General features: G+C 42.9%; 1 protein-coding gene across 1 annotated transcript in view; it reads left to right on the forward strand.

The window, feature by feature from the left end:
• Positions 1-19,626, forward strand: part of cspg4ba (chondroitin sulfate proteoglycan 4ba) — a 127,254-nt gene that overhangs the window by 2,510 nt on the left and 105,118 nt on the right. The window contains exons 2-3 of the mRNA XM_078219345.1: positions 15,145-15,308; positions 15,392-18,937. Of these exons, the coding sequence (XP_078075471.1) occupies positions 15,145-15,308; positions 15,392-18,937 (3,710 nt within the window). The remainder of the gene's footprint in view (positions 1-15,144; positions 15,309-15,391; positions 18,938-19,626) is intronic.

Raw genomic sequence — 19,626 nt, forward strand, 5'->3', positions numbered from 1 at the left:
TTCACAGTGAGGGTACTCTCCATTGTGTTATCACTCTATTTCCAACTTCCATCGTGAAAGAGAAGAGTAATAATGACTTTTTGGACTCTTCAAAAACCTAAGTTACAGCCATTCGCTGATTCATTCCCCAGGGCAATGCCTTGAACAGTCAGGGTCAAGCTGCCTGGTTTAAATTTCAAACGCTTAGCAGCTATTGGTGCATTTTCCTTGGCAACACCTCGACCAAATCAGAGTCCACTTGCCAACCAGTCAGCATTCTCTTCTCATGCAGTATGAATTGTTGTTTTCTTGCAGAATGCCCTGATGAGTGTAAGATGAAAATCTTCGACACATCTCTTTTTTTTCAGTAACAATCAAGTATATTCTGCCTCTTTTGTAAACTATACATGCTACTTCTATTTAGTATGTATGTAGTCTTAAATTGTAGCTTCACCATGTTGGCATCTCGTTTTTTGGTATGTCTGATGCTGCTTCTGACATGCTTTCCTACACTTTTCATTGTTCCCTTATTTTAATAATGATAGTGAGGAATGTGCCAGGCCATAAGATTACAGATTATTGTGGAATGCAATTCTGTTGTAGCTGATGGTTTACAGTGGCTCATGAATGCCTGGTTTGAGCTACTAGATTTGATATGAATCTGTCTAATTTAACATTGTGGTAGAGTCACACAACACAATGGAAGGTGACCTCATTGTGAAGACGGGACTTTATCCCCAGAAGGACTGTATGGTGGTCACTGCTACTAACTGTCATGGACAGCAAGATCTGAGTGTTAGATGGGTGCGGGTATGTTCAGATACATTGTCCACTCTTGGTTCTCTCACCACCTGCTGCCCATTTTGGCTGATATGAGCTAGACTTGGTCGGGGTGGGGGGGGGGGGGGGGGGGGGGGGGCGTTATTAAGCAACTCTTTGTGATGGATAGTGAAGTCCCTATCCAGAGTAGAGACTGTGTCCCAGCTACCTCAATGCTTGGAATTGAATATGGGAGGGGCACCGATTCATCAACCATGGGGGAGTTTACTGGTAATCAGCAGGACATTTGATCTGGTGCCATGAAACTTCATAGGGTCTGGAGTCAATGTTGCAGACCCACTTAGCAATGCCCCCCTGTGTTATCACCTCTGGTGGGTCTGTCCTGCTGGTGGGACAGTATATATGCAGGGATTATGATGGACGAGTTAGGGCATTGGCTGTAAGGTATGATCCAATGAGTATGACTTTGCCAAGCTGTTTGTTGCTTGACTAATCTGTGAGACAGCTCTCCTCATGCCGACACAAGTTAGTGAGGAGGACTTTGCGGGGTCCACTGAACAGGGTGTTCCTTTGTCGTTTCCTGGGTTAACGCCAGATGGTTTGTCTTAACATTTTTGTAGCAGTTTGTTACAGTTGAATGACTTGAGAACAGTTAAGTTTCATGACATTACTGTGGGTCTGGAGTAACATGTTGGCTGACTAAGGGCTGCAGATCTTTTATCTTTCCTATCAGGTGTTTGTGGACAAAATGGGTTTGTACAATAAGCTTGTACTTTCATTATCATCATAACTGATACCACTAGCTTCTTATTCCAGACTTTGTGTTGTCTTTAAATTCCCCTGCTCCGGCAGTCGGATTTAATTTATGTCTGGGTTGCTGGATTACTAGTCCAGCAACATTCCCACTGGAGCCCAGCACATCAGTGCAAAAGATAAGGCTGAAGTATTCACAGCAATCTTCAGCCAGAAGTGCCAAGTGGATGATCCATCTCGGCCTCCTCCAGTGGTCCCCAGCAAGTCTCCAGCCAACTCGATTCACTCTACATGATATCAAGAAATGGTTGGAGACACTGGATACTGCAAAGGCAATGGGCCCTGATAATATTCTGGCAATAGTACTGAAGACTTGTGCTCCAGAACTTGCCGCTCTCCTATCCAAGCTCTTCCAGTACAGTTACAACACTGGCATCTACCCAACAATGTGGAAAATTACTCAGGTATGTCTGTACACAAAAAGCAAGACAAACCCAACCCAGCCACTTACCGCCCAATCAGTCTATTCTCGATCATCATTAAAGTGATAGAAGGGGTCATCAACAGTGCTATCAAGCAGCACCTGCTCAGCAATAACCTGCTCAGTGACGCCCAGTTTGTGTTTTGCCAGGGTCACTCAGCTCCTGACCTCATTACAGCCTTGGTTTAAACATAGACGAAAGAGCTGAATTCCAGAGGTGAGGTGAGAGTGACAGCCCTTGACATCAAGGAGCCCTAGCAAAACTGGAATCAGTGGGTATCAGGGGGAAAACACTCCGCTGGCTGGAGTTGTACCGAGTACATAGGAAGATGGCGGTGGTTGTGGAGGGTCAGTCATCTCAGCTCCAGGACATCACTGTTCAGCACCATTCACAACTCCTCAGATACTGAAGCAGTCCATGTTCAAATGCAACAAGATCTGGACAATATCCAGGTTTGGGCTGACAAGTGACAAGTAACGTTCGTGCCACACAAATGGCAGGCAATGACCATCACCAATAAGAGACACTCTAACCACCGCTCCTTGACATTCAATGGTGTAACCATCACTGAATCCCCCACTGGCAACATCCTTTAGGGTTACCATTGACCACAAACTCAACTGGGCTCACCAGATAAACACAATGGCTACAAGAGCAGGTCAGAAGCTAGGAATACTTTGGCGAGTAATTCACCTCCTGACTCCCCAAAGCCTATCCACCATCTACAAGACACAGGTCAGGAGTATGATGGAATACTCCCCACTTGCCTGGATGTGTGTACCTCCAGCAACACTCAAGAAGCTTGACACCATCCAGGACAAAGCAGCCCGTTCCCTCCACCACTGACGCTCAGTAGCAGCAATGTGTATTATCTACAAGATGCAGTGCAGCAATTTACCAAAGATCCTTAGACAGCACCTTCCAAATCCACAACCACCACTTCCATCTAGAATGACAAGGACAGCAGATACATGGGAACACCACCACCTGCAAATTCCCCTCCAAGTCATTCACCATCCTGATTTCGAAATAAATCACCATTCCTACGCAGTCACTGGGTCAAAATCCCAGAATTCCCTCCCTAATGGCATTGTGGGTCAACCCACAGTACATGGACTGCAGCGATTCAAGAAGGCAGCTCCCCAACACCTTCTCAAGGGCAACTAAGGATGGACAATAAATGCTGGCCAGCCAGCGACACCCATGTCCCACGAATGAATTTAAAATAAAGGCCACTGTTCTAATCTCTGTTGATGTAACATCTTGAATTATTTGACTGGTTAACATTTATACAAAAGAGCAGTAACATCCATTCTTGTATCAAAATATCTGTACTTTGTAACAAAACCTGGCATTTTTATAGTATCTCCTTTTGGAGGAAGACACCTAACAGGGTTTTACAAGAAAGAGAATAAATTTATTGGATGCAGTGCCAGAGAAAAAGAGATGATTAGAACAGCTAGCAAGTATTTAAACGTGAAACAAAAACAGTTACCAATTCTTTTTAAATCGGAACTTAGAATCATAGAATCCTTACAATGCAGAAGGAGGTCATTCGCCCCATTGAGCCTGCACCAACAACAATCCACCCAGGCCCTATCCCTGTAACCCCACGTGTTTACCCTTAATCCCCCTCTCACTAAGGATCAATTCAGCACGGCCAATCAACCTAGCCTGCACATCTTTGGACTGTGTGAGGAAACCAGACCACCCGGGGGAAACCCACTCCGGTGCCTGCTCGGGTGCACTGAGGGAGAATTTAGCATGGTCAATGCACCTAACCAGCATTCTTTCAGAGTGTGGGAGGAAACCGGAGCACCCGGAGGAAACCCACGCAGACATGGGGCGAACGTGCAAACTCCACACAGACAGTCAACCGAGGCTGGAATTGAACCTGCATCCCTGATGCTGTGAGGCAGCAGTGCTAACCACTGTGCCACCGTGCTGCCCACATGGAAAGCTTTTGTTAACAATTTTTCCCAAAAAGCCAGATAACTTAATTCCAAAATTGTTGGTAGGTTACTTGGTGACATCACAAATACAACTGTCAGGAAGACCACAATAAACATTGTAATATTTCCCCTGAAGTCAGATGTACTGCCCACAGCAGTGCTGTAATATAAAGTAGCATAAAATTTCAAAGAACATTACTCAACTTAAAATTACCATTCCTCAGATGCCATTATCCCAACAGTACAAGCATATAGTGTTCCATGGAGTATTTTAATACCTTTGCTAATATTTAATTATAAAGTCAGATAGGATCCTTCAACAGATTTTCAACCAGCCTTCTTTAAGTGTAGATAAGGTAGTTGCAGATGAAGAAGGCATTTCATCAACCCAAAATGTTCGTAAAGTTCCCCAGTTTTAGCTTCCAAATCTGAAATAATCCAGTGTTTGTCTCCCCAGTTTCTAGAAATCTATTCAATATGTTGATCACTTTTTATGAACAATTCCTACACCATTCAAACCATAAAAGGCAAATTTTGGATTAATGTTCCCTGTACTGCACTTATTTAATTTAATGATACCTCAGATTTATATTTAAAGTCATTAATCTAAGATCATTTCCCAGAAGCTTTTTCAGGCTGATGTTCTTAAGTTCTTCCAATTTTCCTCATCACTTGGACCTCTGGCTCTGGAGATCAGTCTTGCATATCTTGCACAAGGGTGGCACAGTGGTTAGCATTGCTGCCTCACAGTGCCAGAGACCCGGGTTCAATTCCAGCCTTGGATCACCGTGTGGAGTTTGCACGTTCTTCCCCGTGTCTGCGTGGGTTTCCTCCCACACTCCAAAGATGTGCGGGTTAGGTTGATTGGCCATGCAAAATTGCCCCTTCGTGTCAGGAGGACTAGCAGGGTAAACACGTGGGATTACGGGGATAGTGCCTGAGTGAGATTGTTGTCGGTGCAGGCTTGAAGGGCCAAATGACCTCCTTCTGCACTGTCTGTATGTATCTCCACTGAAATATGCACCAAGAGTTTCACTTCCGTCTCGGCAAGCTCAACAGGACTGGACACAATATTTGAGATGTGATCTGACCAGGATACTTACAGTTTAGTCTCTGCTTTCTCTGACCCAATATTCTACTGATTTGTTCAAAACTGAAAGATACTATGAATGTAAAGGAGCTGAACAAAAATGCAAGAAAATAGAGCTGCGACTTGCAGCCTATTTGGTAAAATATCTCTAAATCCAGATAACGAAAAAGTAGATTAAACAGAATAGAGAAGAGATTAGATTAATATGGATGAGTTGTGGTGTTTCTACTTGACCTCTGTTAGTATTGGTCCCGGATCTGTCCTCTCCAGTGTTTTCAATTGGTTCTGATTTCCTCAATCTGTACATCACTTCTTTCTGAAAACTACTGATAGTGACACCAAACACAAATTTTACTTCATCTAAAACTCTGCTTCAGATACCAACCTGCACCAAGGCCCACACATTCATCATTTCTAACATTGCTGAAGTACACTACCTCCCATCATGGCTTCATCCATCAACATCTCTGTAGGGTACTCACAGTTTAGTAAGTTAGCTCTATTTTCTTGCATTTTTGTTCAGCTCCTTTACATTTGTAGTATCTTTCAGTTTTGAACAGCCAAATCAGTGGAATATTGGGTCAGAGAAAGCAGACACTGAACTGTAATTTATAAACTATCATGTATGTGATTGTGATGTTGATCACCTCATACTAAAGCACATTATTTTTTCTTGAAATGATTTGGCTTTGATGCAGAAAGGCTGCACTAACAAAAGTCCACCTATTTTTGCTATCTGCGGGTCATTAGTCTGTGGGATTCTCTTCCTCAGAGTGTAGTGGAGGCAGTGTCATTGAATATATTCAAGGTTGTGTTAGATTTTTAATCAACAAAAGAGTCAAGGGTTGTGGGGAGGTTGCAAACATGAAAATGGAATTGAGGCTATGATCAGATTGGGCATGATCCTATCGAATGGCAGAGTAGGCTCAAGGGGTCAAATGGCCTATTCCTGCACCTAGTCCTTGTGTTCTTCTGCTCTTAACACTCCTGTCTACCTAATTACAAATTTCAAATAAAACTGTGCTTTATAGCTTCTTACTTTATAGCCTATAAACTCAGAAGCATGTTTCTTGCCTAAACATGTTGCAGGTTGTTTACATTCCAGTAAGAAAAATGTTTTAAGCTGCCGTGTAGTTTTCTCTTTGATTTTTTTCGGTCAAGTAAGTAATTTTGTTGGAATATGAAGTATTATGTCTAGACATAATCTGGTAATGTTTAGATAAATCTACCATATATGGGCTATACATTAAGATACCAGTCCTTGTTGATGGTGATAGAAGTCTGGAAGACCTGAGGTACATTGTTGGATCCAAAACATTTACAAGATGGAGAAGATAGAGAGCTGTGGATGCATACAATAACAATGGTCACAACAACTTGCATTTGTATAAAGCCTTTTACATCAAATTACCTTTGGTGATTTTTCTGAGATATAATCAGGCAAAAATGGACATTGGTCAAAAAGAGATATTAGGAGGGGGTGAACAAAAAGTTTGTTAAAGGGTTTTAAGGAGGGATTTCGGGAAGAGTATGTAGCTTCTGTGGTGGTGATAATTCCAGCAAATGATGGGCCAAAAGGGAATGCATAAGAGGCTAGAGTCAGAGAAAACAAGAATTTGTGGCTTGTCGGGCTGTAAGAGGCTATAGAGATGTTGATGGATGAAGCCATGATGGGAGGCAGTGTACTTCAGCAACATTAGAAATGATGAATGTGTGAACCTTGGTGCAGGTTGGTATCTGAAGCAGAGTTTTAGATTAATTAAAATTTATAAAGAGCAGAGGGTTGGAGGTCATTTGGAAGAGCTGAGACTGGAGGTGACAGTCTTGGATGAGATTTTGTCGTAGATAACAACAACAACCTATTTTATAAGTTCATAGGATATAGGAGGAGAATTAGGCCATTTGGCCCATCGAGTCCACTCCGCCATTCGATCACGGCTGATATGCTCCTCATCCATATTGCATCTTTAACATAACTACTGCACAACAAACAATATGTTTTATTATCTTGCACACAGCAAGATCCACATAGCCATGAGCTGAATGACTAGATAATCACAGACCTGAAAATTTCTAAGCAGAGAATTAAACAGACAAGTGGTACTGTTGGCCTCCTTGATAGTGCAGCAGGCTGATGCCGGTCTAACAGTTCCACTATTCCCTTGGCGTGACCTGCCTTAGGACTTCACAACACTATGGATCTTGACTGTGTGAGCCGAGCAGCTGTCGGGTATCAATCTGCCCCCCCAACCATTGACAGCCATCAGCACTATCTTAGTTTGTTTAAGTTGCACCAGTGATTTTATTGGGGGATTTAAAAAATATATATATACTGCCAAAGAATTTTGTCTTCTGTAGAACCGTCTAGCCTGATTTTATTACAAATTAAAACTCCTAGGATATTCTTAAAGGAAGGGACATAATTTTGTTGAAGATGAAAATTAATTCCACCAACAACAAGAAGCATTTAAACTCCACCTTCATCATTGGAAAACGTCCCACATGGGGTGTATAATCAGACGAGCATTGACTGAGCCGGAGGAGGAGATATTAGAAGCGACAATTAAAAGCTTGGTTACACACGTAGGTTTTTAAGAAAGGTCTTTGAAGGAGGAAAGAGAAATATGGAGAGACAGGTTTAGGGAGACAATTCAAGAGTTTAGGGCTCAGATGAGTGAAGTCATGTTCATAAATGATGTGATGAAAGTAGAGAGAATGTTATTGCATGTTTAGCATAATTCCTGACAGATTTAGAAAGTGTCCAAGATGCTCAAGGAGCCGTGTAAGCACTCCATTAAACCCAGGCTGACACCTCTGACACGCATTTTACCTCCAAGGAGTTTCCACATCATTTATCTCCAGAATCTGGCTGAGTCCTGATTCTAAATTTTTACAACTACTTTGGTGTTGCAGCAATGCTAAAATAAATGTTAAAATTTGCATTTGTACCGTGAAGAAGTATTACATAATGTCATAGACATGAAAGGAGCCAGGGAGAAAGAAAACTCGAAGCCAAACCCAAACTGCCTCTATGTTATTAAAAGTGATAACTGCTATGTGAAGCAAGCAGCTGTGCTATGTTATACTTAATAATTCAAAGACTCCCCAGTAGTTAACGGAAGAAATTACGCCTTTTGTTCATGCCCGTTTAATCTAAGGATCATTAAGAGGCATTCTTGGAGTAGATTATCTGTGGAAACCAACAATTAGTTGGTGTTGTGTACTTTTGTAGCGATAAATCAAAGCTAGATTTTAAACCTGCCAAACAGCTGCTAAACACATTGGGGGTAATTTTAATCTAACTCACTGGGTGGGAAACCAGTGGATTAGATGGAATTCTGATTTCACATCTACTCTTGAAAATGGCCATCTAAAAACAAACAAAAGGTACATTTTACTAAATAAAATTTCTGTGACTCATTAGTTGGTGTCATTCAGTATGATTTTGGCTGATCATCCAACTCAATAGCCCCCCCCCCCCCCACTTTGCCTCAAGTGCTATATCTAACTGCATAGAAACCCTACAATGCAGAAGGAGGCCATTTGGCCCATCGAGTCTGCACCGACAACAATTCCAACCCAGGCCCTATCACCGCAACCCCACACATTTACCCCGCTAATCAAAGAACAACAAAGAACAATACAGCACAGGAACAGGCCCTTCGGCCCTCCAAGCCCGCGCCGCTCCCCGGTCCAGGATTGAATCCTGAATCCAGGATCCCCGCCCAATTTTCCAGCCTATCTACATACTAATATCCTATCCCCGAGCTGTCCCTCACAGCTATGATGCACAACCTATTAACTCACCCCTACCCCCCCATTCCAGACCATGTGATCTCCAGGGAGAGGCGAAAACCCAGAGTGAAAACCCCTCTAACCTACACTTCCCAGGACACTACAGGCAATTTAGCATGGCCAATCAACCTAAACCGCACATCTTTGGACTGTGGGAGGAAACCAGAGCACCCGGAGGAAAGCCACGCAGACACAGGGAGACACCATTAAAAACTTCACACAGACAGTCACCCAAGACGGGAATCGAACCCTGGTCCCTGGAGCTGTGAGGCAGCAGTGCTAACCACTGCGCCATCCCAGGAATCAGTCTGGCAAACCTTCTCTGCACCTTTCTCAGATAAGATAAGAAGACCAAAACTTCTCACAATATTCCAAGTATGACCTCATCAAGGTCCTGTATAATTGCAACAAGACATCCCTGCACTTGAATCCTCTCACGATGAAAGTCAACATACCATTTGCCTTTTTTACTGCCTGCTACAATTGCATGTTTACCTTCAGTGACTGGTGTATGAGGACACCCATGTCTCGTTGCACATTCCCTTCTCCTAATTTATGATAGTAATCTGCCTTCCGCGTTTTGCTACCAAAGTGGATAACCTCATGTTTATCCAAATTAAACTGCATCTGCCATTCATTTGCCCACTCGTTCAACTTGTCCAAATCACACTGAAGGATCTCTGCATCCCCCTCACATCTCACCCTCCCACCAAGCATTGTGTCATCTGCAAATTTGAAGATATTACATTTAGTTCCCTCATCTAACTCATTAATATATATAGTGAATAAATGGATAGTGAATAGTTCTAGCACTGATATCTGGGGTACCCCACTAGTCACTGCCTGCCATTTGGAACAATGCCCATTTATTCTTACTCTTTGTTTCCTGAATGCCAATCAGTTTTCTATCCATCTCGATGCACTACCCCCAATCCTGTACGTTTTACTTTTGCACGCCAATCTCTTATGCGGGACTTTGTCAAAAGTCTTCTGAAAGTCCAAATAAACTACATCCAATGGTTCCCCTCATCAACTCTACTAGCTATGTCCTGGAAATTGTGCAGATGATTTGGCCTATATAACTCAATGTTTAAGTATGATTTTTTTTAAAGACTCAATCATTGGTGGATACAGATAGCTGAGATAAATGTGCTTGTTTTTAATGAAAAATTCAATAGATACCATTAAAAACAATAGTCAACAACTACTTTAGATGACTTGGAGCCTCTGATATCTATTTGTTGAAAGAACAAAATCCTGTTTCAACTACCTCCACTCACTTATCTGAAGTTTTGATGTGCTTTATGTGTTTCATATGCAAAACAAAATCTTTGTTTATCATGAAGACTAATGATAAATTAGTGGTTCTCAAACGGTTTTGGTTAAAATGCCCCTTTTCAAATGGATTTGTAATCACACATCCAAATTATAATACTATACGATGATCACAATACGAAAGTGTTGCATGTAAAGAATATAAGTTTGAGGTAATTAAATATTAAACTAAAACTTTTTCGACTTGAAGTAGACTACTCATTTAGCATCCACCACCAGCCTTGCAGGTCTGCCTGATGATCCTCCTGCCACTCCCCTCCATGCGCACTCCCCTCCTAGGTGAACTAGCCCACTCCGCACTGCACATGTGGCAGCTCAACTCCACTCCTGTCTCCCATCCCTCATCAGATCTGCCTCCAGCCTCTGCTCATTTGCTTACAGTTGGCCAGTTGTTTTACTGGCAGTCACCCATGTTACTCGTCTACTACTGACACATGTACATTAAAGGGTACAAACTAAGAGCTCTCTCCATGCTTAAGTCGGCGGCACGGTAGCACAGTGGTTAGCACTGCTGCTTCACAGCTCCAGGGTCCCGGGGTTCGATTCCTGGCTCGGGTCACTGTCTGTGTGGAGTTTGCACATTCTCCTCGTGTCTGCGTGGGTTTCCTCCGGGTGCTCCGGTTTCCTCCCACAGTCCAAAGATGTGTGGGTTAGGTTGATTGGCCAGGTTAAAAATTGTCCCTGAGATGTGTAGTTAGAGGGATTAGCGGGTAAATATGTGGGGGTAGGGCTTGGGTGGGATTGTGGTCGGTGCAGACTCGATGGGCCGAATGGCCTCCTTCTGCACTGTAGGGTTTCTATGTTTCTATGTTAAGTCAACACACATTTCAGTTCAACACCACACTGATGTCTGGGTCACGTGCTCTCTTGCATCACTGCATGGATGGTACTGTACGCAATCCCACATTAACCCTAAATGTGCCAGACCCTTATCTACAAGTTCTGAGCCAGTAGATTGTGGGTTCAAGGCACAGTCTGGAGACATGGACATTAAACTATAATTGATATCGCAATGCAGTACTGAAGGAGTTAGAGTTGTTTGTCCTTTGGAGGAGATGTTCTTGAAAGGTATCTCAAGGGCAATTAGGAATGGGCAGTAAATGCTAGCATTGTCACCAATGGCCACAGCCTATAAATAAATCAGGAAAATCCAAGGATTCCATCTAGTGTGAAATCTTTATTACACTGCTGTTTGTGAAGCCTTGCTGTGCACAAATTAGCTGCCACATTTCCCAAATTACTGGCTTAATTTCAAAAGTACTTAATTTGCTGTAAAGTGCTTTGGGATGCCCTCAGATTGAGAAAGGCACGATATAAAATGCAAGTGTTTTTTAAAGCAAACCGTCAAATCTTGTGCAGTTAATGGTGATTGTTTCTCAAAAAGTTTTATTTGGACACCAAACTTGTGTTACAAATGAGACTTCATACTCCACTCTCCTCCTGTCTGCAGCAACCTGCTGATCACCATTCTACTTCCTACCGTCATTATTCTTTCTGTAAGAGTCCTACTTTGTGCCCTGACCTTTTCAGTGGTACAGTGGATCCTTGACTATACTATCACCTCTAGAGCTTGGATTTTAATGTAACTAAATCTGTTGGGCTAGAAGGTTTTGCTGTTTCTAGCTCCTAAATTCAGTGTGCTTGGGTAATTGAGCGCTTCTTCACATGCACACTGGGGAGCTAAAGATAGGATTAGTTTTATTTAAAAGAATTAGGGGAAAAATCTTACTGATGCAATTGAACACTTTTCTACCGTTCAGACTACTGCATGTTTCTGGGGCAAAGTGGAAGCTGCAGGTGAACAAAAATCCCTCAAAAGAACAACTAAACTCTGGCTGAGCAGGTGTCATTTTGGGTGGCACAGTGGTTAGCACTGCTGCCTCACAGCGCCAGGGACCTGGGTGCGATTCCCGGCTTGGGTCACTGACTGTGTGGAGTTTGCACATTCTTCCCGTGTCTGCATGGGTTTCCTCCGGGTGCTCCGGTTTCCTCCCACAGTCCAAAGATGTGCAGGTTAGATTGATTGGCCATGTTAAATATACCCTAGTTTTGGGAGGATTAGCAGTGTAAATACGTAAGGTTATGGGGATAGAGTCGGATTGTTCCCGGTGCAGGCTCGATGAGCCGAATGGCCTCCTTCCATGCTGTAGGGATTCTATGATTTTTTATTTTGTCCTTAAACCGTGATCATGCAGGGGATGAGGCTAGCCCAGTGCACTGGGGGTGTGATCATGCAGATGATGCAGGGGATGAGGCTAGCCCAGTGCACTGGGGGTGTGATCATGCAGATCATGCAGGGGATGAGGCTGGCCCAGTGCTCTGGGGGTGTGATCATGGTTTGCCCAGGCTAGGGAAGATTAAACAATCAGCCCATGAGGTAAAACTGAGGCACTACCTGAAGCAATTCTTCAAAGCCATCTCGGCCTCTTGGCTAAGGTGAAGTGTCAGATCAAGCCCGGGATGGGATGCAGTGCCTCATCTTGTCAGCTTGGATCTTGTTTGATCGAGCCCAAGATAGGATGCAATGTCTTGTCTTGTCAGCTTGGATCTGGTTTGTCCCTCATGTGGGGACCATGATTGGATTTAATTTGAATTGGCTTTTTTGATTAGAAATAAAGTACCGAAATGTACCAATTTAAAAAAAAGAGGCTCTTTTGCAGTACTTCATCAGGAAGATTACATTGTGCTTTATAAACTTTCCTTATGAAATAATTGGCAAGATCTTCCGACTCTTCATACTGGTGGGCTCATCTGGGAGAAGACAGGGAATTCTGCCCAGTTTGTGTCATTTGACTTCCTAAGAGCACCAACATAGGAGTTCCAGTGCTCATTTCTGACATACAATGAGTGCATTCATTATTCAGTTCTCATCTTGTGTACAGACAAAATCGTTGAAATGCTCCCTATTTAATTGCATTTGCTGGTATAAATATTTCTCTGCAGAATATCTAATTTTACTCAGTATTATTCAGTATCTGTCATCACGACTGTTTTTAAATGCTTTCATTTAGTCTTTATTAGTGAAGAATAGGTATATATTTCATCTGTTCTTAATGCTTTATTGCCATTTATTTAATGAAACGTTTCAGACCTATCTCAATGGATTTAAGTCCAACTACCAATTGCAGGAACTGAGTTAATGATTAAGAGTGGAAATCATTTTAGGGTCAGAACCATATATGGGTCCCAACTCCACATCATTTTGGGAATAGTTATCCAACATGATTGTTGTAGGATTGGCCAATTAATATCCAGAGGGCATGCTTGCTATCCAATTAAGGATGGCAGGTAGGCTCCCAAAGCTGGAGGACCAATGGGAATCCCTTCTAGTCCTGCCAGAACAAAGAACAGTACTGCACAGGAAACAGGCCCTTCGGCCCTCCAAGCCTGTGCCGCTCCTTGGTCCAACTAGACCAATCGTTTGTATCCCTCCATTCCCAGGTTGGGGAGAGGATTGTGGAAGAAGTGATGTGGAGTGCTGGTCCCTCCGTCTGCTGCCAGGAGGCTGCCTCCTTTTACAAGGCATGATTCAGTCACTGAGTACCCACCTACTGACTGGAATATTCTGGTCAGTGTGGAAGAGGGGATTACTAGGTCTCTAACAGGCTATCAGCCGCTTGCAGCCAGGTAGCACCTCCGACCCAACCCTTGTGAAAATGGACCAGAGACAGGAAGATGCTAGCTGCCATGTCACATGCCAGTGGCTACTGTCCACCTGCCTCTGGTCCCACCCCCACCCGACTTCAGCAATCCTACTCCATGTTTCTTCATCCTGACCTTTCCAATTTTGTGGCTTTTGGCTGGCAGGGGTTTGATGCCCTCAGAATGAATGAATACTTTGGAGCATTATCCATCCTTTTACTGTTAAAATAGTTGAAGTTTCACTAGCATATTGGCTTCAATTTTCTTCCCGCAAAGTCAGTTTCAGCAACATAAATGCAAGGCTGGCATTTATTGCTCGGCCCCTAGATGCCCGTGAGAAACTGGAGATGAAATTTGATCCTCTGCAGTCCCTGTGGTGGAGCTACACCCCACAGCAGCACCATTGAATTGGGGGGGGGGTGGGAGCTGTTTTCTAGGATTTTGACTTTGTGCCAATTAAATAACTTCTGTGCGTGTGGTTTTAGGCAGTATTAGATTCTTTTTTCTCTTCTCTCACAGACATCCCCGAGTAACGTGGGAAGGTTAGATTTTGGTGCAGCCACACAAAATGTTAAACTGCGTTGCTGGCCTGTACAGCTGCTGCTGAGCATTGTGTGTCTAGAAAATTTGGTAGGCAGTGTTGTCATCTCATTAGTGTTCAAAGCACTGCCGCCAGAGTCCCCTGCAGTGGAACAGGAGTGTAAATAGTAATGTTAATTATTCTCTACATCTTTACTTTTATTACAATGGTGACTTGTGTTGCAGGTAGTCTTATCTGTTACATCAGATATCAGGGCAGCACAGCGGCAAGCACTGCTGCCTCTTATAAGCTCTGTTTGTGAACAGAATTCCCACTCACCTGAAGAAGGGGCTTAGAGCTCCGAAAGCTTGTGTGGCTTTTGCTACCAAATAAACCTGTTGGACTTTAACCTGGTGTTGTTAAACTTCTTACTGTGTTTACCCCAGTCCAACGCCGGCATCTCCACATCATGACTACCATCGACCTCACAGCACCAGAGACCCAATTTGATTCCCGGCTTGGGTCACTGTCTGCACGGAGTCTGCACGTTCTCTCTGTATCTGCGTGGGTTTCCTCTGGGTGCACCGGTTTCCTCCCACACTCCGAAAGAAGTGCTGGTTAGGTGTATTGGCCATGCTAAATTCTCCCTCAGTGTACCCGAACAGGTGCCTAGGCGTGTGGCGACTAGGGGGTTTTCACAGTAATTTCATTGCAGTGTTAATGTAAGCCTACTTGTGACACTAATAAATGAACTTTAAAAAATAACGTCTGTCGTTGAGTGCAGTGGCTCTCATGATATATTTTTATTTATTTCAGCATCATTTTTTGGAAACAGCTATGTCCATCTTAAAGTAACGGAGACCTCTAGCAAGACGTCATTGAGTTTACAATTTCACACCTCAGTGTCAAGTGGACTGCTTTTCCTTGCTGCTGGGGAAACTGACTACTGGTTGGTGGAGCTACAGTCGGGGCGTGTCCAGGTACACTGGTTAGAAAACTGGAGAAGTGTTTTGAAATGAGGCTCATTTACTCTTTTGCTTAACTTCTGATTTTGCTCTTTTAGGTGAAACTGGAGCTTGGTTCTGGTGAAAAGATTCTTCGGTCTGAAAGAGGAGTAAAGCTAAACGATTTGGCATTGCACACATTGGACCTATACCATGAAGGCGATGAAGTTACCCTGACAGTGGACAAGCACTTCCTAACTACTGTGAAGATGCCAGGGCCGGATCACGAGCTCGACGTCCAACATGGCATCTTGGTAGGTGGCACTGGCCCGTTTGACAAACCTTATATGGAAGGTGCAGCGAGTAACTTCCGCGGATGCATTGATGAGGTGGTATTCAACCAACACGACATCCTGTCATCTCTAAGGACATATTCTGGTTTTAAAGATGTGCACGAGGTTTCAGCAGGCTGCAGTGATGAATTCTTCGCTGAAGATGGCGAGCCAATCAGCTTATTTAGTTCCAAATCTTATCTTGAATTTGCTTCGTGGAGTGCAGAAGAGGAGGCAGTGCTTGAGTGTACTGTGCGCACCACTGAACCATTGGGTCTGCTGCTGTACCATGCTGGTCGACAAGGTGATTTTGTTGCTATGGAAATCACAGAAGGATTAATTCGAGTAATCATTGGAAAATCTGGAAAGAAAACACATCTTTCTTCCCTGAGTCACGTTAATGACAATAATTGGCATGACATTAAGCTGCGATTTACACCTAAGCATCTTCACCTTACAGTGGACGAGGAGACTGTAAAGGTTACTCTGAGCTTCCGCAGCAAAAATATTAAGTTAAGGGGCCCTCTGTTTATTGGCGGCATAGATGACAGCACTCGTGTCGAAGTCTTAAAGATTGGCCTTCTGTCCCTTGCAGGAAGAAAAGCAAGAGGAGGATCCTTCAGGGGTTGCCTCAAGGATGTGAAGGCTAACTCAGAAAACAAGAGTTTGAGGAATGCACTAGTTACGAAAGACATTTCAGCTGGCTGTGCAGCCGTGAGTAAAAGTTCTGCAACTGTTCAAACAACAACAGCTCAAGTGCTTGTTGTTCTGACAACTCCCATTTCTCAAACGACGGTTAAACCCACTGCAAAAGCACAGAGGACAACATTCCTGGCTCTCAATAATCTAGTGGTCGCAGAAGGCGGGCAGACAACACTGGAGTCGAAACACCTAAAGCTGAACCTAGATTTCAAGAAATTGGGAGTACGCCAGTCACAAATAATATTCAAGATAACAAAGCAGCCAAGCCATGGACTTCTGAAATTGAACACTGGTCCAGAACGTGAAGAGAATTCTTTCACCACGTTGGACCTCTGGTATGGGAGAGTTTTCTACATTCATGATGGATCTGAGTATTCCCATGATCAGTTCTCATTTTCTGTTTTTACCAGCAGTAAGAAGGTGGTCCCAGATTACCTGAAAGGAGACAAACAGTACCTGTTTAACATTACTGTTACTCCAACCAATGATGCTCCTGAACTTCTCCTTCCTGATGGAAATTTGTTCACTTTGCTGGAGAACTCCAAGAAATGTCTCACAACTAATGTGATTACTGCTGTTGATATTGACACAAATTCCACAGGCCTTCAGTTCTCCATTTTAGGTAATCCTAATGCAGATGCTGGATTTTTGGAAAATGCCATGAATCCTGGTACGGCTATAACTACATTCTCCAACACTGACTTGGATGAAGGAAATATATATTACGTTCACCACGGTGTTCGTACCTCAAGGATTGTGTTGCGTGCCAGTGATGGTGATAAAGTGAGCAACACTGTAGTTTTGCGAATAATGGCTGTACCCGTGGAGTATAAAGTGGTCAATAACACAGGTCTAATAGTGGAGCAGGGTGAAGCAGCCCTGATCACTAAATACAATCTGTCAGTCGAAACTAATGCTGTCAATCAGGAAGTAGAAATCCGTTATAATATTGCTAAAGCCCCCAGGTATGGTGAAATTCAACGACTTCATTCTCGTGCCGAGTGGAAGAAAATCACTTCATTTTCTCAACGGTCAGTGGAGCGGGGCCGCATCCGATATTTGGGCACTTTCCATGAACTTCAGTCTGCTAATGCAACTGAGATGTTTGTGTTTAAAGTTAATATAGGGAGCATGACGAGCGAGGAGCTAATTTTCCCCATTGTAGTGAAATGGATTCATTTCCAACTCGTAAAGAATAATCCATTAGAGATTGATAAAGGGAAGAAACAAGCTCTGACTTCTGAAAATCTCCATGCTGTGTTGGAAGGTGCAAGAATCTCTGAAAGTGGGCTGCACTATAGGTTGGTGACTGTACCTAGAAGAGGACAACTTCTGCTGAATGGTGAGGTTCTAAAGCAAAATTCTTCCTTCAGTCAGAAAGATATATCTGCATGGAAGGTGGAATATGAATTAATCAGAAAGCCTCATGAAGATATTGAGGATGTCTTCAGCTTTCAGCTTTTTTCCAAGCATTCAGTATCACTGATCCATAATTTCCATGTACTTATTAAAGCTGATGTTAACACCATTAACTTGACAAATAAAGGTCTTACCTTGATTGAAGGAGAAGGAGAGTTAATAACCCAGGCAGAGTTGTATGCAGAAACCTTGAACACCAAAAATGTCTTGTACACTGTTACGCAGAGTCCAAGATTCGGCAAGTTGAAGCGGATTAACCGCTCTGATTCCACTGACAGTAATGACAATATAACGACCTTTACGAATGAAGATATTATTGCACAGCGTCTCATGTACATGCATGACGATTCTGAGTCAACACGTGATGAGTTTGTCTTTGTTGCAGTTGCTGGAGGGGCCACAGACACTCCCAAAGCAGACCCAAACTCTGTTGTGGGAACATTTACCATATCCATTCAGCTGAGAAATGATGAGAAACCAGTCCGCGTGGTAGACCAGGTTTTTCATGTGGTTAGGAACGGCCAACGGCTGCTGACCTCTGAAGATCTGCGCTATCACGATCCTGATTCGGACTTCAATGATGCACAGCTATTGTACACACGCCGTGGTATTCAAAATGGTGACTTGGTTCTAGTTAATGACACCTCGGAAAAGCTTTTCCAGTTCTCTCAAGCAGACCTGGAGAAGAAGCGGGTTCTGTTTGTGCACCGGGGTGCTGACAGTGGCAGGTTTGTCCTGTTTGTAACCGACGGCAAACACTATACTTCTTCATTACTTGAGGTTAGTGCCTCAGATCCCTATGTTCGAATTGCGAACAGTACAGGACTCCTGGTGCAGAAAGGACAAGAAAAGCCTCTCACAACGGCTAATTTAAGCGTTAGCACAAACATTTTTATTGCAGATGACAGTGAGATTAGTTACAGAGTATTTTTGTCACCAAAGCATGGAGCACTGTATTTGAACGGTATACGCACAGAATCTTTCACTCAGAAAGACTTGAAGAATAGTCATGTGGTGTATCGCCATGACAACAGCAATAACCTTTTGGACCAGTTCAATTTCACAATAAAGGTGAAACATGTGGTGCTGGATGGAGGTGTGAATGTGCGTATATACCTGGAAAGCCATCAGCGTGCACCAACAGTCGTGCACAACAGCGATCTGTTGGTTGAGGAAGGGAAGCCTGTGAAGATCAGCAAAAATACTCTTCAGGTGAGATGGCTACAGGAAGCACAAATGTGCTTGAATATGTGCTGTTACCTTCTTCTTTAACTTTGCATCTCTGTTCCTTCTCCAAAAAAAACCAAAACATGCTTTTAAATTTTCTGAAATAATTTAAGGAATTAATTCAAAACTTTGCCTTATCCTGATGGAAATCAGAAGTTTTGACTGCCCACACAGTTTTGTCATTGAATAAGCAGGATGTTACTTATCTAACCTACTCACCTTTACTTCCAAGGCATTGAAGTATGATGTGCAGTGATGTGATGAAATAGAAAGGCTGGCTCCTTATTGAGACTATATTCCCTAGTTCTGGATGACTGGTTAAATTGTAATTGTGATGATATTGATCTAACTTTTATTCCCATGTTAACTGTAAAATTACTGGGCAGCAGCTTAATGCTTAACCATTTTTAAACAAAAATATAATTTTTATTAACAGAATTATAGAAGCACGATGGCTTTTTCTATCAAATTAACGCACATATTTTGTAAACTAACAAATGCTGTAATGTTTTAACATTTTATATGTACCCATGCATAGGTTATTTTAACTGTTCCTATAATCTGTTGCTTTAAGCATGTTACTTACAGTGAAGTACCAGTACAATAATATGAAGACTTAATGTACACTGCAAAAGTCTTTATCTAATTAGCAGCAATTTGGTTAGAATTGAAAT

This window comes from Mustelus asterias, chromosome 1, assembly GCF_964213995.1.
Source record: "Mustelus asterias chromosome 1, sMusAst1.hap1.1, whole genome shotgun sequence".
NCBI classification, from domain to species: domain Eukaryota; kingdom Metazoa; phylum Chordata; class Chondrichthyes; order Carcharhiniformes; family Triakidae; genus Mustelus; species Mustelus asterias.